Consider the following 27,164-nt stretch of genomic DNA (forward strand, 5'->3'; position numbering starts at 1 on the left):
CGGCCACCGCTCGAGCCCGGGTCTAATTGGTCACCGAGCAGGCTAATCTTGGGGATTCTGACATTAGCCTTAGATGGGAGGAAGCTCCATTTTTTAGGCATTTTGTAAGAAAGGTGATCATTTTTAGATGGTCTCTTCGTGCTCCAGATCGCCTAAATTTCGTCGGACTCTTTTCGATTTTTTTTCTCCCCTGCCCCGTTACTATTTTGCACAATATCTCCAATCTGTACTGTCACTATTTTTCATAAATAAAAAAAAAGATAAGATGGATTAGACATGGTATCCTGCAATCAATATTATTCATGACGTTTACATCAAATCAGCTTCAGGTAAATGATCATCAGGTCATGTCATAAAAATATGCAAAGGTCACGACTCTCTCGTTGAAATTAAAATGAAAAGGTTTAAATCAGTTTCTTACCAAAAGTAGGTACGTTTTAGGAAATCTTTAGCATTTAAAAAAAAATGCCAGCGCGCATTTTCCTCGTGACCGCGTTAGGGAAGAGGGTATTACCATTTCTTTTATGTCGTTATCTTCATATCATTTTGAGTAACTTGGTACAGAGTTCGCATATTGAAGGTAGCCTCCGTCAATCCCTAACAATAGATCAATATTATGTAAATGGATATGCAAACAGCAGGAACGGGATTCCTATGTTCTTTTCATACAATTGGATAGATTACGAATCATATTATATGAATGAATTCATGTCTCGTTTGACCCTCAATATAATCTTCATGAAAATGGAATCAGAACGGACAAAAATATTGCTTTGCCGTTTATGACGTCATCACTTTTATTGAAATGGACTTTAAACTCAATGGCCCGTATTTTGAACTCGGGTTTAAATTAAACCCTGGTTGAAAGTTGTGGTTTAAGTATGGAGAGCCAATTGGAGCACAAATCTTTCACAGAACACGTTCAATATATTAATTCATATGACACCTAGATTGATCGTAATTGTCTGGGAATGAAAACTGAGGTATTTTTCTTCATTATGAAGAAAAAGGAAACAAAATAGTAAACATGACAAATATACAGTAAAATCAGATTTTTAAACTTTTAGCTCCCAATAATTTTTAGCATAGAGTTAGACCGTGGTCTAAGTTAGACCTGACTTCAGAATACCGGCCTATGAATATTTTTAATTTTTTGCAAGATTTCTGTTTTTTTATTTTTTGTAGCTTAGAGTCAATAAAAATCTGTTTTGGCATTAATATCATGTCTACATGTGATGGTTTTATATCTAAAGTGAACTCTACTTTCTCCTGTCTTTTGAGGAAGAATTGTGGTGTAGGGGTTCTGAACCTCACCTTGTAAACAGAGGGTCATGTGTTCCGGTCATATGTCCCCGGCCTGGCAAGGCGTTAATCCACACTTTGCCCCTCTCGACCCAGGTACAAAACATGCTAAATGGGTACCCAGTATAGGATGCGAAAACTATTGTATATCTGCTAACGCCATTATGCTGGTTATGAGGCTGCGATGAATGCAAGAATAAGCTTCCCAGGGAGTGGAAATCGTGCACTTTTCGTGCGGGATTGAAATGAATCTAATGACCGGAGTAATCATAATATGCGGTAAAGCGCTTTGAGCCATTATGGAAAAAGCGCCATCATTAGCTATTATTTATCATTATTATAACTCCATTATATTCAAGTATACGTCATTTAGACTAAGGTTAATGACGTCAGCAAGGTTTGAACTCTTCTTCCATGTTAGATCCGTTCTGACAATATTATAGATCTTTCGTTACAAATGCAAAAAAAATAAATGAAGAACCTTGAAAATGATAATGTCTACATACTACAAAGCAAAGTTTCATTGCGTGATACCAACTTCGCCACATTTGAGTTATTTTATTAAGAATCAACAAATAATCGAAAATGTAAAATTTTCCATAAAGTTTTCAAAGCACTTTCTTGCCAGTCTCAAAACTTGATAAAATAAAACGTCTACTAATCTTCTGCTTCTCTAGGAAGACCCTATTTTAAACGTGTTTCCTCGTAGAATATAGCGATTCCCCTTCTCCATTCGGATTCTTGTTCAAAAATAAAATAATTCCCAAGTTGAAGAGAAATAAAACTGTGCAAATATTTTTCCATATCGTGACTAGGCAATTTATTTGTATTATATCGTGCTGCTGGGTATCGTAAAGAGAAAAACTAAATATCACGTGACTGCAACGTGAGATGATGATACACTAGATTTGTCTTGAATCGCCAAAAAATGTCAACCATACTTTGGCTGCAGACATCAATTATTGTCCCGTTGTACTAAAGCGGAACGAGTTTAATCGCTGCCCTGGGAACACAGGCTTTGTGGTGTTCAAACTAATCAACAACCTTGCCCTTAACCGTTGTGAAAAAAATAAGTAGGCAAACAATTAGGAAATGATGAGAACAACCCGTCCTCCAAAATCTATGTACTTATACGAATCGAAGTTGTATACCTTGGTCACATTCACTCTCCGGCGGCCGTACGGCTAGTCGAAAACAGCCGTTTTATTAATTTTAATTCAGATCACCTATATGCAGCTGATGCAAAAAAAAGTTAAAACAGCTGTTTTCGACTCGCCGACGGCCGCCGTAGAGTAAATGTGACCAAGGTATTAATGGTTGTTGCGCGACAATCACAAACATCTTATATATGCAACCCTGTAATGAGGCCTATTCATTAAATCCATGCACTTTCGGAACTGATTCCAATCCAAGGCAGGTATCTGATTTAAAATGGTTGTCTATTCTAACATTTCAATCTGGCTAAAAAAACGTTCCCATGGGAAGATTTTAAGCACAACTTTGATAACTTTTACTAAAAAAGAAAGTGCAAAGAATAATTCATTTTTGGATGAGTACTACTATCTTACGTTAAGGTTTATATGCAGTTTGGTTGCGCGTTATACGGGCCTTCCTGTAGAAGCTAAGTTGCTCAAAAAAGGTCTTTCCTTTTTGTGAAATAAAGGTCGATTGGGTTCAAGCTAATATGAAAAGTAGTAGATGAACAGTTTATTCAAAGAGCTCACTTGCAAAAGGGGTTAGGTCCATTTTTCATCAAATTTGATTTTTTTTTTTGGGGGGGGGGTTGTCTCAATGTATAGATTTTTAGTAGCTCTTTAAGATGATACCAAAGAAAAGTTGAAATTTCCATTAAAAAGTGATCTAAATTGGCAAAGAAAAATCACTTTTTTTTCAAAAGGGGTTAGGTCCACACAGATTTTTTTTGGAAAAGAATATTTTCAAAAATATGAAGACAGGTGGGTTTCTTATCCCCAATTTTATGTTCTCATGGTAGGGTATCACGAAAATTAAGTTTCGCATTAGAATATTGCAATATTGGAGAATACAAAAAAGTATTTTCTTGGAGTGGACCTAACCCCTTTTGCAAACAAACTATTCTGAAGAGCTCATTTTTCAAAAGAGGTTGGGTCCATTGCTCATAATTTTTTATTGTTTTCTGTCTCAAATGCCCTAAATTTTTGGTCGTTCTGATGAAAACAACGAACATTTGAAATTCACATGAAAATGTGAATAAAAGTGGCAAAGAAGAATCACCTTTTTAATCAAAATAGATTGAATTCATTTCAGTTTAGTTGCAAAAGGTGTTAGGTGCACAATGATAATTTTTACAAGAATATGTAGAACAAAATTTGAAGACAGGTAGATTTATTTTATACCCAATTTTATGTTCACATGATAGGGTAGTACATCATGACAATTTAGTTTCTCATAAGAGTATTGCAGTAAGTGAGAATAAAAAAACATGTTTTTTTTCTCGGAGTGGTAAAAGGTGGACCTAACCCCTTTTGCAACTAAACTCTTCATTTATCTGAGTTAGGTATGAAATCATTTCGGGGCCCCCACACAATGCTTGGCCTCGTCAAAGTATGGTGTCAAATCTAACTAGAACAGCTACTGTTCAATAAGTTTTATTGAGTTCGGATTGTGGGCTGAGAAGAGTAAACAAGTTCTCATTTCTTTCAATTCATATAATTTTTGCTTTCCGACTCTTTATCCGGTGATTTTGTTTTCATAAATGATCATTATTTAAACATCCAGCACATACTAGTCGGTGAAGGTGTCCTTGTACTTTCCTGAATTGCGTTTGGAAGTTCAGAGGTTCAACTTGGCCTCAGTTGGCAAAACAAACACCATAATAAGCTCAGGGTTGGGTACATTTCCCAGCATGCAAAGCAATGGTGTCAGTCGTTGTTCCGGAAAACTAGTTTGCGTAATCATCGAATACTTTTCATTTACCTCATCTTTCATCTACTTGGAAGACTGCGAAGTTCATCAAGCTTCAAAGTGAGGCTACTGCCTTCTTAAATTTGGAAAGCTTGTAGAAATGGCTCGAGACGACTTTTACAACGTTGGTCTGTTCCAGGCATGGGACTATGTAGTCGTAGCGGCAATTCTTATCATTTCATCTGGTATAGGGGTCTTTTACGCATTTACAGGAGGCCGTCAAAAGACCACCCGTGAATTTCTGCTCGCGGATCGCAACATGAATCCCATCCCCGTTGCGATGTCGCTGGTGGCTACGTTCATCTCTGCGATCACCGTACTCGGGACGCCAGCTGAAGTGTATTTGAATGGAGCTATGTTTTGGCTGTTTGCGTTTTCCTTTCTCTCCACAGGACTCTTGACATCTCTCTTCATACCAACATTCCATCGTTTGGGTGTCACTAGTGCAAATGAGGTAAAAACAAAAACAAAATCATATCAAACTGTCCTTATCAATGCAAACTTTTATTTCATATACATAGTTCAAACTCTTACGATTCGAGCCACGATTGAAACTGTGGTCTAATCGTGGAGCAATCGTATTGATCGTATGAGATCTTGAGCTCTGTCGTGGTAATCGTTGTAATTGTTAAAAGGGAATGTTGGACGGCTCAAGTATTATTGCAGTCAGCTACGAAAGTTCAATCGTATTCTGATCGCAAGACAGTTGTAAAGAAGTATTATAATGATATTGTCGTTGTTGTCATCGTTGATGAACCCATAGCTTTCATTGTTTTTTTTTTAATCCTTGGTTTCGTCCCAGAATCGTTTATTAAAAACAGTGCTGGATCCGGGATTCATGAGGAAGGGGTAAAAAGGGCCAAAATATTACTCAGAACCATTCGCAAGTTAAGATTAAGAAGTAAAAGGTCTCTACATTTGTGACATTCCCGTCGGATTACTACTCTGATCACTCAACCCAATTATTTCCACAATTTCTTCTTTTGTTTTTAGAGCAAGATCCATGCGTGCTTTTAGTCTGTATGTTTTTAGGGAGGCCACAGCAGCCAAGTTTTTTTCTGAAAAGGGTGAGGAGAGAGTGGCAAGTGTAAAGAGGGAGGACGTCAACGCACGTCACTCGCACTGTTATGTTGTGCATTTCGTAGGAGACTCGAACGTGCTTGATACGTACGATCTCTGTGCGATATATACCACGTTATCGTCTGGAGCTGTACTTACACGTGGTGCTCTCGCAAGTTGTTAGTGCGGCAAATACGATGAACGTGAGTTTTTGTGCCACATATCTGGGTTGAATCCACAGTCTGCATGCAGACTGCAATGGGCGAAAGTTCCTCATACAGTAAAAGTGCTTCGTCGTGTCTGTGTACTATAAGCCTTCGCTGCTTAAGGATTGTTCGATGAGTGCGGCCTGCGTGTGCTCACACGCACTTAGAAATTGCAAGTGAGCAAGGACACCGTGCGTGAAGGCACGTGTAAGCCAGTCTTGCTCCTAACAAAAACATGGCAATCGCACGGTAATCGTACGTTGTAAACGTTGTAAGCACGTACGAATCCATTAACACGTGCACAACGTAACCGTGTGAGTGATACCTTTTGCAGAAAAGCGTGGCGGCCGAGGCCTCCCCAAGAACTCTAAAGACTAGAAAACACGCACGCACGGTGGGTTGGACCGTAGCTTTTTGCTGCAATCACGTTTCTCATACGTCGGCCGAACGGCGAGCCGAAAAAAGCCAGTTTGTTCATTTTTATTCAAACCACTTAACAAATGTTATAACGGCTGTTTTCGACTCGCCGTATGAGAAATGTGACTGCGGCATTGGTGGTCACTGATATCGGGTCCATATGAAAAGGTATGTCAGGCTGACAGATCTAACATGTGTACATGTCTTAAGCCAGTTGGTATGGGGATATTTGGAATGCAAAATATGTCTAAAGGCACGGTCACACCGCCCGAACTTTGTTGGAGTGTTCCTTAATTAAACGGTAGGGAGATGGGGCCGAATTTCGACAACGCTCTTCACCGTATACGAAATGGGGAAAAATCGAAAGCACATGCGTTGCCTTAGCGATGTACCGCTGAAGCCGGAGTTTATAGCGTTGGTGCGCTCAGACACCTTCATACCAACGCCAAAGCAAAGTTTATGGATCGCTGATTTAACGCCCGACACCCACCGTTTCATCAATCCCTTGTCCGCTCGCAAAAACTTTCGGAGCGGTAGGAGGGACCACCAACGCTGGCCGGACGTATACGGCGTTGCGTTAACGGGGGCCAACTTCTGTCAACGATGGTAACGAGCGGTGGTGAACTTTTTCACCGCTCCAGGAACGCTCCAGCAAAGTTCTGGTGATGTGACGGAGCCTAATACGTTGTGCATTCAGGCTAGTCTGCTATGCAGACTCTGAATGGCTCGTGAGGTGGGATCTGCTACTGGTTTGCGAAGCAAACCAGCCTGAAAGGGCGAGCGAAGCGACCCAGTCTGCTATGCAGACTCGTTGAATCAGCTGAGGTACACACACTGCAGATGTGGGTCTACATTTGCAGACTACATTCAGGCTGTGTTGCGTGTTTCTCTTGTCTTTCTGTTCATGCATGTTTAGTCATACGTGTCCATATGCTTTGTATAACTTTGACACGTAAACATGCAATGATAACCCTGGGAAAAATAAAGCGCATTCTGGTAAAGCATAATTTGGAAGCTAACATCTGTGGCATTGGCTAAGCTTTTGCCAAGGGCGATAATTGAACAATAAATACCTTACACAGTTGTGAGTTCTTTGTGATGGTTTCATAAGTAAATTTTGAAAGTTTGGCAAGTAACAACAACCTCCCAGTTATAATCATCATAATCTTCCCGGTCAGCTGTAGAAAATGAGCAGACTGAAAGAACCCTGTCAAAGAATTAGGCAATTTCAAACAAACGTAAATACGAGAGACTTCGGGGAGAAAGAAAGAGGGATACTGGCGAGAGAGGGAAGAAAGAAGGAGAGAGAAATGGATAATGAAGAGTATTGTATGAAAATACGGGTCAACGCGTGTAATGAAAAGAATACACAACACGCAATCGTTTAATATATCTGGACGATTTGACAGTTTATAAGTCAAGTTTATCAAGGAAATTATCCCTTCAGATAACACAGATTTGTTTTTCTGTTCTCTTCACGTGTGCAAGTCGACCTTCTGGTCAGGTGGGCAATATCTTGTCGAAAGATATTGTTTAAGCTTCAATATGTTCATCAATAATTCATACATTTTTTTCAAAAATAATCTTGACGAAAGAAAAATTGAAATAATTGTCCTAGATTGTAAATATTTGGGCTAATAAATAACCTGAGGCAATGAAGTTCCAAAATTTATCATTTCTTACAGTACTTGGAGAAAAGATTCAACCGGGCAACACGATTACTTGGAACCTTAATCTACATTGTGGAAATGGTAATTTCTTCTTCCTTTTTCATTATCATGGTATTAATATCATTATTTTCTTTTACATTTATGAAAAATATTCAGCCATAGTGGTATGATTCGAAGCGCCGAGAAAATGAATAATTTGATTATCCAATTATCACAATAACATGAGAATTTTTGCTATTGTACTTTGTTTTTTAAGTGGAATCACTATTAATTGTCATGAATGTTACTTATAGTATAGTCGTGAAGTCCTCGTCGTCGTAGTAGAAGTAGTAATAGTGTTGTAGTAGTAGAAGTAGTAGTAGTAGTAGTAGAAGTAGTAGTAGTAGTAGAAGTAGTAGTAGTAGTAGTAGTAGTAGTAGTAGTAGTAGTAGTAGTAGTAGTAGTAGTAGTAGTAGTAGTAGTAGTAGTAGTAGTAGTAGTAGTAGTAGTAGTAGTAGTAGTAGTAGTAGAAGTAGAAGTAGTACTAATATTAAAAGTTGTAATGGTGATAAAAAAATATCATTATTACTATCGTTATCACTCAGTTCAGTTGAAATTCATATTTTCCCACTAAATTGCGAAATGAACAATCACTTCACTTTCGTAACTGTTGTAACATTAGCAGGTTTGATAATATTCGAATATAATTCACAATCTTAGCACTTTGCAAAATCGTTAGATTGCTTGTAACTTTAGGTTAGAAGGATGAAACATTGAATGTCCACGTCCCCCAATATTCATACGTGATCTTTGTATTTTATCTTGAATACATAAGTAAGTTCGACCTGTAAAATATCTCTTTTGCAAATGATAACTAATACATGTACATCAAACTCGGAACAAGGTGTAAAGCAAAATAAGTTAAATCACTTCCATATTATATAATCTAGTTCTTGTTTTTCTTCGTATATACAGGCTTTATACCTCGGTATAGTCGTTTATGCCCCTTCACTCGCGTTAAATCAAGGTAGGCATAGATAAAATATAATTCGGATTTTTTCATGTATGATCTTGAGTATAGACCTACATGTAGCATAAAAAATAATCACTTAAAGATAGTAACGCAAGCATTACAAGGGAAACCTTAGACTCGCTGTTGCCTTGTCTTTTCGTCATTGAATGCCCATAAATCCATGTTTTGTTTTCTACAAAAGATATAAATCGGCTTCTTCATGTATAGGTATCTGATGCTTATCGTGATATAATTCTTATACATAGGCTTAATAGCAAAACAATGAAAACATTAAAGACATTAAGAAGCTTATGCGTGCCACATGCCTATCAGATCCACAAATCCAGCCGATTGTTAAAGGAAGGCTCCAGGCTAAATATATTTATATCGCAAATAGAGTATAATTCACAGAGCAAATTTCTGAATATTTGATCAGAATTGGATAACAAATAACGAAGTTATTGAATTATAAAGATTTGCATTATTCCGGTGAAACGGTTCTAGCTATGTCTTCATGACTTTTCAATAGGTGGGCTGAAATTTGGTTAATAAAAAAAATGGATTGACAACTGATTAAGTGAATTAGTTTTTTGTTGCTGCAACTTATTTCATCATTATGGAGACATATCTTATGTATACATTTACGAAAAAATGAAACAATCATGATTTCATGTAAATAACATAAACATTAAGAAAGTGAGGATGTGATATCATCAGACCACCTAATGAATTTTCATGAAGAAATGCCAAGAATTGTTTCACCGAAATCACGAAAATCTTTAAAATTCTATAAATTCGTTATCTGCTAACCGATTATTATGAAATTTCCAGCAATTTGCTCAGTGAATTTTCCTCTATTCATTTAGATGAAAAAGTAATCTTCAGCCTGGAGTATCCCATTAGAAGGTTTCATTGATACAAACTGTTTAGAAATTGATAAAGCTTCATGTGGGTATGGATCTTGTATTTATAATATTGAGAACATAATTGTCGTTAGGTATTAAACGGTCGTTTGAAACTAAGGCGCCTTGTATACTGTATGTTGGCTCAACTTCTGATGCTGTAACCGGGCTGTAACCAAGGACCTATTTAGTAATAGGTCCATGCTATAACAAGGCCTTGGCGGAGGCAAGATATGGTAACTCCTAAAATTTGTAATTGGTTAGCTCTATGTATATTTGTGTGTGCGCGCGAAGATGGATTTGGGGATGTGTTCATATTGGCCGAGTGGGCGTACGTGGGCGCACTTTTACCTTTATCCACTTTTGCGGGTGTGCGCGAGCGTGTATGTAGGGGCGTTTGTTGGGTGAATTATTGGTGTGGCCCACTGCGTTAAGTCATGTTATTCATTTTCTTGCATGTTGAATCCCGAATCTTTAATCAACTCAGTTACTGGCCTTGATCTTTGGGGGTCTGTTTTTGCGGTTGGCATTGTCTGCACGTTCTACACAGCAATAGTAAGTATTCTGGTACATTATTTTGTTTTATTGGGGTCTACCACCCCCCCCCCTTCCCGGTGATCGTCCAAACCGACCGATGGTGTGTCATTTGAAGTAACTATCTAGCTATCATCGATCTTGAGAAGGTTTCGCCCATGCGACTTAACCACCAGGAATCGAAATTGATTTTAAGCCCTGCCCGAAAAAAAGAATGTTGGAATCCCCCAACATGACTCTATTACTATAAACGTCTGTCATAACATGTTTGTTGTCTCGAAATTTGTGATCTAAAAAGATGATCTTAATTGATTGAAGAACGATCAATAGTGTAATGGATACGCCCCATTAATCTTCATAAAGCACAATGATCGAATGACATTCATACATCACAGCACTTCCAAAGATGCGAGATTTTAGTTAAGAAGAGTACTTTTGGCAGAATCTCTCGATTGTCCTATACTAATTGTTTTGTGAAATGAAGCGGAAATTTACAATTCCAGATTCTTTGGTACATTTCATCCGATTCCAATGACATTTTCGGCCTTACGCTTGGTTGATTCCCGGGGGGCAGTCAAATGTATTGCTGTACATACACGTGACCAATTTCCAAACACCCCCTAAACGAGTTTTTCTCTGTGTGCAAAATAACCCCCTAAACAAGTTTATCGCGGGCTTTATTTACACATCTTGGCCCCTAAACAAGTCGCCAAAATATGACCTCGGGGGAAAAAGCTTGGGGGAAAAACCTACCCTAAACACGTTTGGATAGTCTCTAAAAAGCTTGGGGGGAAAAATATACCCTTAATACGTTTGACCCAGTGATTGACCATTGACCAGTCTTCCAAATCCACCCTTTTTCTTGAAAATCGGTGTTTTTGTACCCTTATTGAGTCCACGCGCGGACCGCGTCTAAAACTGAAAAACACCCCTTTAAACGCGGGTTTTTTTTGTCACACGTGAGTACAGCAATGCATTTGAACTGCCGTCCCCCCGGTGGGTTGATTTTTACTATCAATCCTATCAACGTGATTAATAATATGTAATTGTTTCTAACAGGGTGGAATGAAAGCTGTACTATGGACCGATGTATTACAAGTGACCGTCATGATGGCTGGGCTAATTGCAATCATCATCGGGGGTTCCATGAACATAGATGGATTCGATGAAGTTTGGCGGATCGCCGGAGATAGCGGGCGACTTGACGTTTGGAAGTAATACCATGGTCACATTTGTTCTACGGCGGCCGTACGGCGAGTCGAAAACAGTCGTTTTATCAATTTTGATTCAAACCACCTATATGTAGTTGGACAAAAAATGTTGAAACGGCTGTTTTCGACTCGCCGTACGGCCGCCGTAGAACAAATGTGACCATGGCATTAGTCTTCACGTTCCATCGCACTTGTAATTTGTACTTCCGATGTAATGGATAAATGATCCGTGTGATAAAAGCTGCAAGCTTGGATAACCTGCATTGTCAATGGCAAAGATGAATGGAGAAGCGTGAATATATCAAGGAAAAGCTTAAAGGACAAGTCCACCCCAACAAAAACTTGATTTGAATAAGAAGAGAAAAATTCAACAAGAATAACACTGAAAATTTCATCAAAATCGGATATGAAATAAGAAAGTTATGGCATTTTAAAGTTTCGCTTATTTTCAACAAAATAGTTATATGAACGAGCCAGTTACATCCAAATGAGAGAATTGATGACATCACTCACTCACTATTTCTTTTGTAATTTATTATATGAAATATTAATTATTTTTATTTTCTCGTCATCGTCATGTGAAATGAAGTGTCATTCCTCACTGAACACGTGTCATTCCATTATTTTAACATTTTGTGCTTCAGGCAAGGTCCTAATCGTCAAATTCGTAAAAATTGAAATATTGTATAATTCAAACAATAAAAAAAAAAAGAAATAGTGAGTGACATCATCGACTCTCTCATTTGGATTTAACTGGCTCGTTCATATAACTATTTTGTTAAAATTAAGCGAAACTTTGAAATGTCATAACTTTCTTATTTTACATCCGATTTTGATGAACTTTTCAGCATTGTGCTTGTCTGATTTTTCTGTATTGATTCAAATCAACATTTTTCTGAGGTGGACTTGACCTTTAATGCTGACTTGCAGAAAAATAATAACAAGTAGGACCTATGAATAAGAATGAACAACCCCCCCCCCCCCCCCTTCTCTCACTCTCTCTATGTCAGATTTTGTTTATATCTACATCACTCTAGCAAACAGATACATGTAATTATGTTCGCATAATTGAATATACAGTGCGTCCCACAAAAAACGAAACCGAGATTTAGCGATGATTTATCATAACTTAATCATAAAAACAATAGACAAATGACCTACCAACGTAAAGCTCAGATTATCCTCTTTCGTCTGATACTACTAAGATTATTCCTCATTCACGCATGAATGAGCAAAAACAATTCGAAGAAAGGATGCCAAAAACTCATTTGGCTGGGAATATCTGAATTTCAAAAAGAAAGTCACATGACTAAAAGGTTCAATAACTGCTCTTTTATCTGATACTTAAATCACAGAAAATGGTCAAGAAGTAAAAAAGTTATGATCCCTCGAAACAATGCTTGTATTTCCATTCATTAAATAAACTTGCTTTCACCGGTTTCCCACAGAAGCTCTCGCACGGAACAAAAGACTTGATGCATGGCTGATCGTCAACAAAACTGAGTGTCGAGCGAGTTTGAACGCTAGCCTGTAAAACCTCTTCATTTTATGAAATTATTAATAACCAGAACTTTCTTATTTCTTGACCATTTTCTGTAATTGAGGTATCAAATTAAAGAGCAGATATTGAACTTTTTGAAAATTTAGTTTTCTTTTTGAAACCCAGATACAGCCAGCCAAGTGACTGTTTTGTATCCCCTATTCAAATTGTTTTTGCTCACTCATGCGTGAATGACAAATAATCTAAGTAATTTCGGATGAAAGAAGAGAATCTAAATTTTACAATAGTCGATTGTATTTGTGATTAAGTTATGGTAAATCATCGATAAATCTCGGTTTCGTTTTTGTGGGACGCACTGTATATGCGCTGTAATCAAGTTTTTGCTTTTCAATTTTTTCCTCGGAATAAATGTCCCCCCCCCCCCCCTTGGGAAAACCCTGGATCCGCCCCTGCAAACAATGTAAAATTTAAGTCATCGAGAGATCAGCGTTATAACAAGCACGGCTTCTTAGCTATACTCTTTTTTTTAAGTATGTTTTATTCAGTAAATTCAGTTGTTCATGATTTTTAAAATGTTTAATTCTACAAAAATTATTCTAATTGTTTCTTAGAAATAATTAAATGATTTTATTGTATTTCATTTGAATTGATGTTAGAGATTTACAACTGCTAGCTCATTGGTTTATTGATTTTTTGTTCATCATTGAATTGTATAAATATTTCTGATTTGCATGCTGTAAATCAGTTGAAGTCAATAAAGTCAAATACCCTTCACACTCACCCAAAAACACATCTTCACTAAAACACTTCTAACACACACTTACATACGTACATATACCATACACACACACACATACGTACGCACATACCATACACACACCCACATACGTACACACACCATACACACCCACACACACATACCATACACACACACATACTCACATACGTATTTCTTGTAGCTTCGATCCTGACCCAACAGTTCGTCATACCTTCTGGACAATACTTGGTGGTGGAACGTTCGTCTGGGGTACTCTGTTTGCTGCCAACCAAGCCCAGATCCAGCGATACCTCTCGTGTGGCTCTGTTAATACTGCTTTGACGTAAGTTTACAAATCATAACCATTTTGGGGGGGGGGTGGGGGTTGGTTGGCATACTCTACAAAAGATGAGTGTGTCGACTAGGAAAGGCAATGTAAAATGCTCATCCCCGGGGGGGGGGGGGCACTTACATTGACGAGTGGATACCATGCGCGACCAAAAAAACACGTAAAAAGGATGTCTTTTTCACGATAGGGCACGTTACGTACGTAACGTGATAAGGGTGTCAAAAACGCAAAAATAATGAAAAAAGGGTATCTATTTCACTAGGAAAATTACGTGTTTAGGGTCGAATTTGCGGGGATGATGAGACAAAATTAAAATGTCTTATAAAGGATGTCCTTTTTGCCCCAACACTACGTGTTTAGAGTCCGATTTGCGCGAGGTGTAGAAGGTGGGGTCGTACTAAATCAAATAAGGTAAAGCCGACGACCGAAGGACCCGTAACAATAAAACATTCCTGTACTTGTTTAGGGGTTCATTTCAGGGAATATTTGCCAAGAGTATCGTTTTGTTTCCAATACTTGTTAAGGGTAGGGTTTCACACGCCAATACTTGTTAAGGGGTGCATTTTCAGAATATGGAAATTACGTGTTTAGGGTGCTTTTTGAGACCCCATGGTCGCGCATGGTATCCACTCGTGAATGGAAGTGGCCCCCCCGGGGCTCATCCCCATCCCACCATACAATTGTTTTTGTCAATATGTGTCAGTCTCCTCTCCTTTAAGTCTGCCATTACCATATAACATTCATTCATTCATTGCATTTTACGCTTTATCTAAATTGATTTAACTTTTAAATGAATGGCATTTTTGATTAATTATATTATGGTTTTACTATGTATTTAATTGTGCCAACAGCTCTTGCTTTTTTTCATGTATGATTGCTAACATGTTTGATTATCAATAAAGACCATTTTTTAATTGAATTAAGGTTCAATTGAGTTCAATTGTACGTTATTTTATTGCTTACCACTCCCCTAACAGGAGATATAATAAAATTTCTACAGTATCCCACGCTTTTTTTTTAATAATAAGTGTAATTAAAAGTCATGGTTGCATATTCTATAATGATGGTTGCGTTAGTTTTACAAAAGATAGCTTTATTTTGTACTTCAAGCCCATCTAAAGCTCTCAATATTTTTTTTACATTTTTTTATGGATCAGCAACATTTCTATTTTTTTTTTTAATAATTGGCTATGAAGATTTTGTTCCTGACAATATTGCTTCGCTCCCTCGATTTCAAGTTTCTTTTAAAAATCTCCATGACCTCCCCTATTGAAATATTGTTTGAATGGCCCTATTGTGCCATTCATGTGCTAAATTTGTTTATTTCTTTTCCATGTTTTCTGTTCGTTGTTTTATGAAGCCTCCAGCTTCTTGATTCCAATTCACATATAAAATGTTTATCATGCCATTGCATTTTTATCCTCTTTATTCCCTTTAAATCTGTATAATGATTCTCATTTACAATGTTTTATGTACACGTAATAACTTTATAGGGTGAATGAAATAAATGTATTAAAAATTATTAGCCCCCTCACCTAAGAGTTAGCCCCATTGAAACTTGCAACTCGCCCCCACCGAAAATTGCTTCTCGCGCGCTTTGAGCAGAAGTGATATCTGAAACTTATGCGAATTTTTATTAGATATTTTAAAAAGTGCGTGACTTACTTTTCCATCTCATTTAATCATGCTATGTATACGACAGGAGTCATTATTAATCAAAGCCATTTTGGATGCATCCGGTTTATTTGTCAGACAAGTTTAGTTTGAAGCAGTTTCACTTTGATCTTGTTGATATTGCCAATTGAAGATTTTCGACAAGGTCAATGACTTTCACTTGTCTTTGTTACAATCTTGAAATAGGGCCTTATTTATTGCAATCGTTGGTATGATCCTTGTGATGACAACCGTTTGTATTACTGGTCTGGTTATGTACGCAAACTTCGCTGAATGCGACCCACTGACCGCTGGATATGTCTCAAGGTCTGACCAGGTAAACGTGTAAACTCTAATGGTAAGGAGGAGAGAGGGAGATGATGATGATGATGATTATGATGTGATGATGATGATGATGATGATGATTATTATGATGATGATTATGATGATGATTATGATGATGATGATGATTATGATGATGATTATGATGATGATGATGATGATGATGATGATGATGATGATGATGATGATTATGATGATTATGATGATGATTATGATGACGATGATGATGATTATGATGATGATTATGATGATGATGATTATGATGATTATGATGATGATGATGATGATGATGATGATGATGATGATGATGATGATGATGATGATTATGATGATGATGATGATGATGATGATGATGATGATGATGATGATGATGATGATGATGATGATGATGATGATGATGATGATGATGATGATGATGATGATGATGATGATTATGATGATTATGATGATGATGATGATGATGATGATGATGATGATGATGATGATGATTATGATGATGATGATGATGCTGTTAAGTAAACAATCATAGCCTAAGACCCGGAAACTTCTCTCAATTTTCGCTGCGCTCGATCCCCACCTAAAATTCATGGGCATTAAAGTTGATTTCACCAAAAAAAGCTCCATGATGTGCTGATGAAGATAATGATGATGATGAAGATGATGTTCAATTCATTTCAGCATTTATTTCCAATTCATTAAAAATACAAGTTGATATCATGTACAAAGAGACAATAAAAATCAAAACATATCATTGAAACATAAATAAATACAGACGAAAGTGATATTAGTATTATTGCAAAATCATTGAAACTATATCAAAAGAAGACGAAAGATAAATGAATGGGAAACAGGAGTGTACTAAAAGCTGTTGTTAATGAAGATGATGATGAGGAAGAGGAGGAGGAGGATAATGGTGATGATGATGATGATAAAGATGATGGTTAAAACGATGACGACGATGATGATGATAATCATAGTGATGACGATGATTATGATGATGATGAGGAAGGTGATGATCATTTCGATGATGATCATTACGATGATGATATTTGTATGATGATCATTATTATCATTATGATAACGATTATAAAAATGATGATTATAATGATGATGATCCTGACAGGGATCATGATCATGATGGTGATAATCATGATGATGATGATGATGATGATGACGAGGAAGATAATGATAATTGATGCGCCAGTCTTTTGTTTGAATGCGCAGTTGAGCTAGCCCATATATGATTCTATATTGATCAGTATGAATTGCTCTTTATTGTTGTCATTTTTCATCTTATTTAAATGATTTATTTCTCATCTTTTCATTCTAAATTCATTCTAGCTCATACCATATTTTGTGTTGTACCTGTTTGGCAAAATGCCCGGGTTACCTGGACTATTCACCTCAGCTGTATTCAGTGCTTCTCTCAGGTAGCTATACCTTCTGCTTTGGGTCTTTGTGTTATTTTGTGGGAGGGCGTGTTCATATGTTTCAGAATTATATAAAAAAAAATTGTATTTTTCATTATTGATAGAAAATATTACTATTATTATTATCATCATCATCATTATTAATATTATCATTGTCGTTATTTTTATTATCATTGTTATCATCATTATTGTTATTGTTATTAATAGTAGTAGTAGTAGTAGTAGTAGTAGTAGTAGTAGTAGTAGTAGTAGTAGTAGTAGTAGTAGTAGTAGTAGTAGTAGTAGTAGTAGTAGTAGTAGTAGTAGTAGTAGAAGTAGTAGTAGCAGCAGCAGCAGTAGTAGAAGTAGTAGTAGTAGTAGTAGTAGTAGTAGTAGTAGTAGTAGTAGTAGTAGTAGTAGTAGTAGTAGTAGTAGTAGTAGTAGTAGTAGTAGTAGTAGTAGTAGTAGTAGTAGTAGTAGTAGTAGTAGTAGTAGTAGTAGTAGTAGTAGTAGTAGTAGTAGTAGTAGTAGTAGTAGTAGTAGTAGTAGTAGTAGTAGTAGTAGTAGTAGTAGTAGTAGTAGTTATGTTATTATCATCATTATTATCTTCATCATAATTATTGTTATTATCACTAATCTTGTCACTAAGATACCTCTTTGGATTCCAAGTATATGTTGGCCCACGTGTACACTAATTATGTTAATATTCTTAGACAGTTTCCCCAAAGGGCATCCTTTAATCGTTTATCATACATGTATAGAACTCCGAGGCCAGGGCCAATAACGAGAACAAGTAATGGAATAATACCTGCGATCCCCAATTCAATAATCATCTGCTATCTTATGAAATTACTGTGGAAATTATTGCAAAAAAAAGAAAAACAAACTCAATAAACACAGTGTAAAATCGCAAAACAAAATTATTTTTCCATTGCGTAAATTGTAACCACTGTGGACTAGTATTTTGCGTTAATCGTCTTTTAGTGAGTTTGTTTTATCTTCTGTACATGCTGTAGTGGTATTTTTATGTCATACGTTTGGTCATGTTAATACATTAAAATGTCATATTTTGGGGTTGCGCTATACCCCGTCGATGCCACCAGGACGACAGTGAACTGACGGGTATTCACTTACCCCTTTTCTTTTTCGGTTAATGGGTCGTCCTGTCGGCAGGACTAGGGTACTTATATATTCGGAATACATTTATTTCTATACATGTATTTCTATACCATATTAGAAGCTATAAAATCATTATTCTGAGTACACAATTTATTTAGAATATGTTATATGTACTTAGACAGAGTTTGTATCAATGTTCTGTTTGATTGAAGTGCAACGATATGTTTTGTATACTGTACTTTGATTGTTTTTGTGACGAATAAAATCTGCAAAGATTAAAAAATAATACCTTCGAATACAATACAGCATTTTAACTCATTTAGATCCCTTCCATTTTCGTTATATCCCCAAATTAGTTCTATGTCTTCGGCGGTGAACGCCCTGGCTGCTGTGGTAGGAGAGGACATCGTGAAATCAATATGGCCCAACATGAAAGAAAGAACTTACACATGGATAACAAAAGGACTTGGTAAGGAGTTAGGATGATGACGTATTCGAAGCGCAATTGAGACATTTCCACATCTACCCCCTTGAAATTGTTGGGCAACATACTGTCCACAGAACAATAAATTATTGTTCAAAACTTTTTCAGATTCTGGATAATTTCAAACCAATATTGAGTGCTTTGGGTAAAAACTACACAGTATTGATTGAAAACTACCCAGAGTTGGATAATTGTTTTAACCAATTGTTTTGTGGACATTATGTAATTATGTTTCCCAACATCTTAAAAGTGTATAGCGTTTCATGTGATCAACTGTATAAACGTACTGCTGAATCCAGATTGGATTAAATGGTGGCCGGTCCAACTATGTATTCATATATAATCTATATTATTTGAATTTAAACACTTTAAGCTTTGAAAAGAAGATATTAGATGATTTAAAAGTAAATCTTCAGTTTGAATGGTCAATATGAAGTTCTTTTTACATCATTAGAAAAACAAAACATTTTTACAGAAGAAAAAAAAGAAAAAAGATTTTACAGTTAGAAATAACCAAATTATTTTGTAAATAGTTTTAACAAGAAAGATTCATAATTTTTTACAAAACAGATCTGTTTTGAACAAGGGGGAAAACGTTTTATTACAATAAAGTTGTAAGGTTACATACACCAAATACCAATTTTCTGTAATTTTACACATATGCATGAAAGATTACAGTAAGATTACAGGTGTTCTCGGGACTCTTTTGCTGGGGGGGGTTAAGAAGAAATTTCATAACAGTGTAATTCGTATTTCATAGTTCATTTCTTTATTTTTTTCACAAACATTCATACATGGTAGTTCAACAAAATACAAAATAAAAAAGAGATTGTAGATCCATGTACTGTGGAATATAGTCGGAATCTAGGTTTAGATCTATATACACGACTTAATTATTTTTATCGGTGGTAACAACTTTTGTTATAAATGACATGGATAAAGTCTCATTTTCTTTTTTAAGAAAGGTTTAACATACAATTAGTTATCGACCCCCCCCCCCCCCCCTCTCCCCCTCTCCCTCTCCGTAATTTACACCATTGTTGCTGAATTTAAACTATTTGACTTTGATTTGTGTTTATCCTACACAGTTATTTTCTTTGGACTTGTATGCATGGCGATGGCCTTTGTGTCTTCTAGACTTGGCTCAGTGCTTGGTGTAAGTACCTTACATCTCAACTAAACTATATCAAATAAATTATGTGATTAGATTATATGAAGTACATGAATGCAAACAGAATTTTTTTTTCCTGGGGGTAAGACGAATTACTTTTTTTTTCCGAAGAATATCAAATGCAAGGGAGGGAATAGATCGAGCTTGTCGTGGCGTGATCTTGCATTTTCTAAGATGAAAAAGATATGATTCCGTGTACATGTTTGCTGAAGTTGTGACAAATTTTATTAACAAAATGTTAAAGTTTTTTGGGTGGGGGATCTATCGGGTTCTTCCACCCCCCCCCCCCCTCCCTCGACTGCGTTTTTGGCCATGATGAGGTATGACCTTAAATCTAAATGAACAAACGCCATAATATTACATTTTCGGCGAGTGAATCATTATATTGTTTATATTAATTTTACTCTACTCAAAACCTCCATTAAACAGAATATTATAATTATCCACATAGTCATAGTAATTGTTATCATAATCATGTTTGATATTAGTCTTCAAGAATGTAACATCCGTCCTTGGATGGATTGATGCTATTCAGAGGACAAAGAAAAGTGAACTTATTCGGAATCTATCTTATAAACAGACAATTAGCAGTAACCATGCATTCATCAATCCGAATAGGAGAAATAATAATCATTTCTGATGCACAATAACTTTCCATGTATACTTCATTATCAAGGATGCGGTGACATTATGAATGCCAGTAATGTCTCATTAGATAAAGTAAAAAAAAATGCACGATACTTTGATACTTACTCATTGTAAATTTCAATTTGATATTCAATCTTATTCTCTAATCCAACGATTCTAAATGAGATTAAGAGTGTTTTCATGCCCACCCGTCACTATCCTATTAAACCTATCTACCTGTAGGCTGTTTTTAATGTGTTGGGGATGCTCGGTGGTCCGCTGCTAGGTCTGTATTCCTCTGGAATGCTCTTTCCATGGGTCAACTCAAAGGTAAGTTGTAGTCACTGTTGCTATCCAATCCCATGTCGAAGTTACGTTTTCATAAAAAAAATAATAACTTTCAAACAAATCAAAGTAGGAAACATTAAAACTGAGAATCTTATTGGTTGTGATGTAAAATCGTTATTAAAATCTCCAGTCATTTGATATATTACCATCGCTTGCATCATGACAGTAACTACATTATAAGATTTCTCACAAAGTAGAACATGCTAGTAGGAGTGTAAATTACCAATTCATCTAATGTCAACTCGTCAGACGTCCACTCACCACATGGTTTATATACTTTCATTTAGTATAATGCCCTTCCGTCCATACGAATTTCGTCTAACAACCATTTGGACCAATAATGAATTGGCTTGTTTTGTTGCAAATAGTTTTTTTTCACATTATTAATCAATGTTCCAGTTTGATGCGACCTAGATATACTGCACACATTTGATCTTAATTAATTTGGTATGAAGTTCTCTTTTTCAAATACTGTAAGCTTCAGTGTGTATACAAAACATATTGGTAATAAAAGTTGCTTCGTAAAAATGAATAGATAGATAGATAGATAAATGAATTAATTATTATTTTCTTTTTAAATTAATTAATTATTCAATCCATCAATAATATAAATGAATGAATAAATAAATTTAATTAATAATTGCTTCCACATGCCAGTCTATTTCACAAACAACAAGTTTTGGATCCCAGCGTTGCCAGGTCCGAGCTGAAGAAAATCCGTAAAAGGCACTCGAAATCCCCTAATTATACTCTTAATTCCCAAAGTTTTCAAATCACAAAACAGTGAGGACATTTATCATGGTTATTGCCCAAAACTAGTTAACATATGTCCGTTCGTTCACACCACACACAGCAGTTTATTTATCATTATTATTTATTTCGGTGCGAAGTAGATTGACAACACTACCATTGACCAACTCAGTCCAATGTATTGAATTTATAGCTTTAATTGCGTAGGAAATGCGCTGATGTACCGTATTTTATGATCTACAGTAGATCGTATACTATTATTAGCATCATAATACTGAAAAATAACGAATCTTGAGTGTTTTTAATCAAAACCTTCAACATGTTCAAAAATAACTTAAAATGCATTAAAATTCCGAAAATCATTTAAATCCCCAAATAAATTTTCCCATCCCCAAAAGGCTTCTCGAAATAGTCCTCAAATTTTTAAGATCCCAAAATGACAACAATGATTTTGTTCCCTTTCCTCATTCCTGACGTAGGGGGCGTTCATCGGCACTCTGCTGGGCTTGGTGTGGTCTTTCTGGATAGGGATTGGTTCATTTCTCTACCCACCATATTACGACAGGCCGCCGCTGAGCATAGATGGTTGTAGCAACGTCACTATGGAAACCATGACAACCATCTCAAACACCCTCATGACGTCATCAGCAATGGAGCCACTGGCTGAAAGGTATATGGATTTTCATTTTTAAGGCATGTAATCCCAAAGCTTGTAATCATTCCTCCCACTTTAAGTACACTAGTAATGGCATCCCCTATTTATTGCAGATCCAATTTGACATTTGGGGAATATTTAGTGTGTGGAATATGCCGGATTCTTATCCGTTTTTTTCCGGCAGCTATGAGCGATGAGAGTGAGAGTCGGCTGTGCTTCTCGGTCAATAAACTCAAGGAAACCCGTCGGTCGACACGTAGGTCTATAATGAAAATGCTTTCCTAGGGGAAGAGATTAACGACGAACCTGTCCTTTGAGATCTATCAGTGGCATCACATTTCTGTTAAAACATTGAATTACACACATCCAAGCCATTTTTTCATTGCAAAGTAAGAAGTAATAACACAGAAATGGAAAGTCTTTCCCCTTATAAAATATAGTGTGGATAATATGTCTTTACATTTCTTACTTTATCTTTGAAAATGTATCAAATATTAGTTTATGTATGTCATTTTCATCGCCATTTTTTCATAAGATATAGACACTTCTCCTTAACACTGATGGCACAGGAAAACGGGGGTGCTGAAGTACCCCCAAGGTTTTCCAAGGGGGTGCTGCGTGTATTATTTTCCATAGGCAGCACCGGCCCCTGGAATTCCGGCTGGTTTATCAAATTCGAGAAATTTTTAAAAACGACCAACACTTTGTATCTGAAGCCCTTTTGCTTTTTTTCTTTTGCTTGTCAAAATTTGTAGGGAACAAAATTAACTTCACTTTGTAGTAAAACCTATTTTTTTTCTCGTCAAATTTGCTTCAGCACCCGGCCCAGCCCCCAAAAAATCGTATCGGCATGCGACTGTGCTATAAGGGCCCAGCTTAACGCCCCCCCCCCCCCCCACTCCTGCTTCATAATATTGTTTGTTTTTCTGCAAATCTCAATTGAACATGCATGTGCTTCATTCTTAATTAGATTTACTTTTTATCGATTTTTTAAAGGAATGACTATAAATGAACTGTGGTGTTAAAACTGACACCAATTGGTGTTAATAGAGGACCACACCCTGAGGTGTTAAAATAACACCCTAGAGATTGAACATAACACCAAAGAGTGTAAATGTAACAACCATAGGTGTTGTAATAACACCTATAGGTGTAAAACTAACACCACCAATTTAACACCGGTGTAAAAAAAACTGGTGTGGTCCTCTATGTACACCGCTTAACACCACAGTTTTTGCTGTGTATGCATGAAACACTCTGGACCTCTCTTTAAGAAGCAAGGCTAGTGTATCAAATTATGGAACTAAATTTGATTTTTACAAAATTTATGATTCTTGAACGCTTTGTCCGATTTGAAAAGATCAAATTGCAATATTTTTTTCTGAAATTATAAAGTTAGCATTGCTTACAACTATACACTCAACAGCTCAATGGTCATTAGAAAATCTACCTGAAATGCCTACTTTACGAAGCAAGACTAGTGTTTTGGGACATAGACATAATGAAATCAGATATAGACGTTGGCAGCACGTTGATAAAAAAAATCCTTGAATTTCAAGTAAGAGGAGAAAACATTTATTTCGCCCCGCCTCTATCTATACATGTATATTATGTACCTCTGGCTTTAGGTACGACTTTTCCCAAATCACATGTAAACCTTCACTACCAAGCCTACCGATTGTAAGACTTTTACATTTTATTACTCTCTTTCAGACCAGCTATAGCCAGTCTGTATACTCTCTCCTACGCCTGGCATACTGGTGCTTCAACGCTCATGACAATCTTTTGGTCACTCGTCTTTAGCTTTATTGCAGGTAAAATTATGATAATACTCCTTTTCATCATGGCTAGGATTCGAACCTATAACCTTTCGTTCCAAACAAATATATGAGAAAGAGGCCTTTTGGTTAAAACATAATGAAAAATAAACTCTTTACGCATGAAGAAGCCCCTTCTCTTGGCATGCCCACTTTGACTTATCGATTGTTATTGAAAACAGTGTCCTCAGATTTAGCAACATCAAATATTGGCCAGCATGCAAATTTTGCTCGTTCTTTTCACTCACCTATATCTCTTGTATTATTTTTGATGTTGTTATCATTCCGTAGCAAACATTTATTCTTTAATAATCGTACATATTTATGTCTATTCTTCCCCTGGCCTTCAAACTGAATAAAGGAGCAAACGACCCTCGAACCCTAAATCCCATGCTTATTAGCCCCGTCGCCGATCGATTATACTGCTGCCTGCCAGAATCTGTAAAGCGCCCTCTACGATGCCGTGTTGGAGAACTGTACGAGGAAGGCCAATGTGATCATGAGGAAAAGGTAAAATAACAAACGTACTCGGACAGTTGTAAATAAAATTTGACCTCATCAGAACGTTCAAAACTAAGTTCTGCTGTAAATATGCTAACACAAACTCATTCAAACGAAAAAAAAAATGAAATTGAGTCTCGTCTTCTAAAAGGAGAGATATTGAAATTGGTCAGTCCTATGTCTATCACACACACACACACACACGCTACCCCATGTAAGCGCGTATAAAGCCATGGACATACCACCATTTTAAGCCCGTATAATTTGATTCGAACTTATCCCCCTTTTCGCAAAGGCGCACTCACATGCTTATACATATTTTCGCTGTATGTAGATAACTTTCATTCTTAATTAGTATAATTGACTTATTTAAAGCCTCCTTTACTTCTTTCTTCCCTTCTAAAAGTTGTTCTTGCATTAATCAGTTTATAATGCTTCTAAGCACCTTAACTTTCACATTTGTATAGGTTGCTGGTGAGGAAATGAAGGTGGCTTATAAAAAACCAAGCTACGAAGAATAATTTCCACCATCTTGTATCGCCGATTCACTGATTCTACCAAGAAAGGTATGAAAAAATATTTTAATGATGGTTACCAGCCCGATTACACAGTATGAAACTGAAAGTTAATAATCATGAGTTAAACAGGATTTTTAAAGGTCTAACCGGTGTGTGATGTGGTAATACGCTATTATAGAAACGATTGTCATGGTGAAAAACGATGAGGCAAAATGGAAGTTGTTTTAGAAATTACGATTAGCCCGTTATGGTATGACTCTAGTTTTTAAAGGTTTCCTTATCCCAAAGAACTGCTCAACCCTTGATATTTGTAGAGTATTGCAACTAATGGCATATCTGGCAAGATTTATGAAGAGAGGGGAAGAAATCTGACCCTAAAAATTGGTCTTCCTCGTCATCATCTTCATCGACCATGTAAATATTTCCCCGTCTCGTATTGTCAAAATTAGCACCACTGCAACGTTTCATAATCAGAAAATTATATCTATCAATTGCAGGTTGGTCGCAGACATGAAAGAGGTGATTTGTTTATTAAAAAAAAACTGAGTCATTGACCTAACTTAAACTATGTTCTGTGTTTTCCTGCCTTTCTTACAGATTGACGTGTTACTATTTCAAACATCAAGAAAGCAGCTGAAAGTTCACCAAATATTTCATTAGAATAACTGGATTCAATATGATGGAAGATTACCGGCATGACAGAAAAGCGTAGTTGTAGTACTACTCATGAGATGGGAAAACGGCATTCACTCGTGTTTACTTAATTAGAAAATGGTAAAGCTACAGTAATAATACTACACGATTTCATGCAGTTTCTGGTGTCAATATTTGTCTAAAAACACATTTCTGATGGAAACTCAAATTTAAGCCTCAAGAACAGCAATGTCTGAACTAAAATTTATAATGCCCAATTTAAAAAAGTACAGGTATAGTAATTAAGCAACGATTTCTGCTTTTATTTGTTACTCAGGTTATTTTTGTGTTAACATAGGCGGTGGTTGTTTAGGTCATTGTTTAACGTTTAAAATAAAACTGTTTAAATGCTCAATAGGAATAAGCATTTATTCTTTCCTTGCATTTTTTGTTCTTTTCACTTAGACATGTTAAAAGATTATAGCGTTATTGTTAACAGAGATATTAACCATGTTAACAAGAGTGTTTCAAATCGTCGGGTTTGCGTATAGGAAGCGCTGTCCTATACACTCATGAATAAAATCAGTTTGACAATTTGGAAAATATATCTTTTTTTTTAATTGAATCAACTGATGTGGTACTTATAAAATGATAAAAAATGAAGGATATGTAATATGTAATCAAATTATATTGCCAAGAAATTAGAGTCCAGACAAGACAGGCTTATAAATAATGACATCTTTTATATTTTTCTGTTCATTCTGATAAAATCCTCTGCCAATTTTTACCTCTGTCGTTTTTACCTCTGCCATCTTTACACCGAACCGTAAAAAATGTATTCAAATTGTATGTTTCTAATCATAACCAAGCAACCTCAACGCTACAGCCCTTCGAATTGTTTAATGTTTAATTACTTTGAAAAAGATGTAGACGTACGCTGTAAGAAAATATATCCCGTAAATAAAAGAAGTTCCTGCAGCAGAGTCTCGAGAACACCTGTAATCTTACCAGAGTGCGTAATCTTACATTATATCATGTAAAATTACAGGAAATTGGTGTTTGGTGTATGGAACCTTACAAATTTCCTTAAATAAAGCACCCTTTTCCCCTCTTTAAACAGAACTGTTACGTTGAATTGCAGAAAAATTCCTGGTTTATGAATTTACAGAATGATTCTGTTATTGCTTTCTGGAAAATATTGTTTTTCTTGTAAAATCAGGTTTTTTTTAACAGTGTAGTTTTGCCTATGTGTAGAAGGATGAAGAGATGATTTATACAAAGTATATAGGGCATCT

General features: G+C 36.2%; 1 protein-coding gene across 1 annotated transcript; it reads left to right on the top strand.

Annotated features, from left to right (window-relative positions):
- Positions 1-4,115: 4,115 nt before the first annotated feature.
- Positions 4,116-26,876, top strand: LOC121430950 (sodium-coupled monocarboxylate transporter 2-like). Its single transcript, XM_041628386.1, has 16 exons — positions 4,116-4,699; positions 7,613-7,678; positions 8,552-8,603; positions 9,978-10,045; positions 11,084-11,238; positions 13,696-13,836; positions 15,703-15,832; positions 17,179-17,267; positions 18,722-18,834; positions 19,938-20,005; positions 20,891-20,977; positions 22,225-22,415; positions 24,114-24,214; positions 24,579-24,727; positions 25,186-25,284; positions 25,834-26,876. Exons 1-15 carry the CDS (start codon positions 4,346-4,348, stop codon positions 25,237-25,239), a joined length of 1,818 nt encoding a protein of 605 aa, XP_041484320.1. The 5' UTR covers positions 4,116-4,345; the 3' UTR covers positions 25,240-25,284; positions 25,834-26,876.
- Positions 26,877-27,164: the final 288 nt, after the last annotated feature.

This window comes from Lytechinus variegatus, chromosome 17 (genome assembly GCF_018143015.1).
Source record: "Lytechinus variegatus isolate NC3 chromosome 17, Lvar_3.0, whole genome shotgun sequence".
Classification (NCBI taxonomy): domain Eukaryota; kingdom Metazoa; phylum Echinodermata; class Echinoidea; order Temnopleuroida; family Toxopneustidae; genus Lytechinus; species Lytechinus variegatus.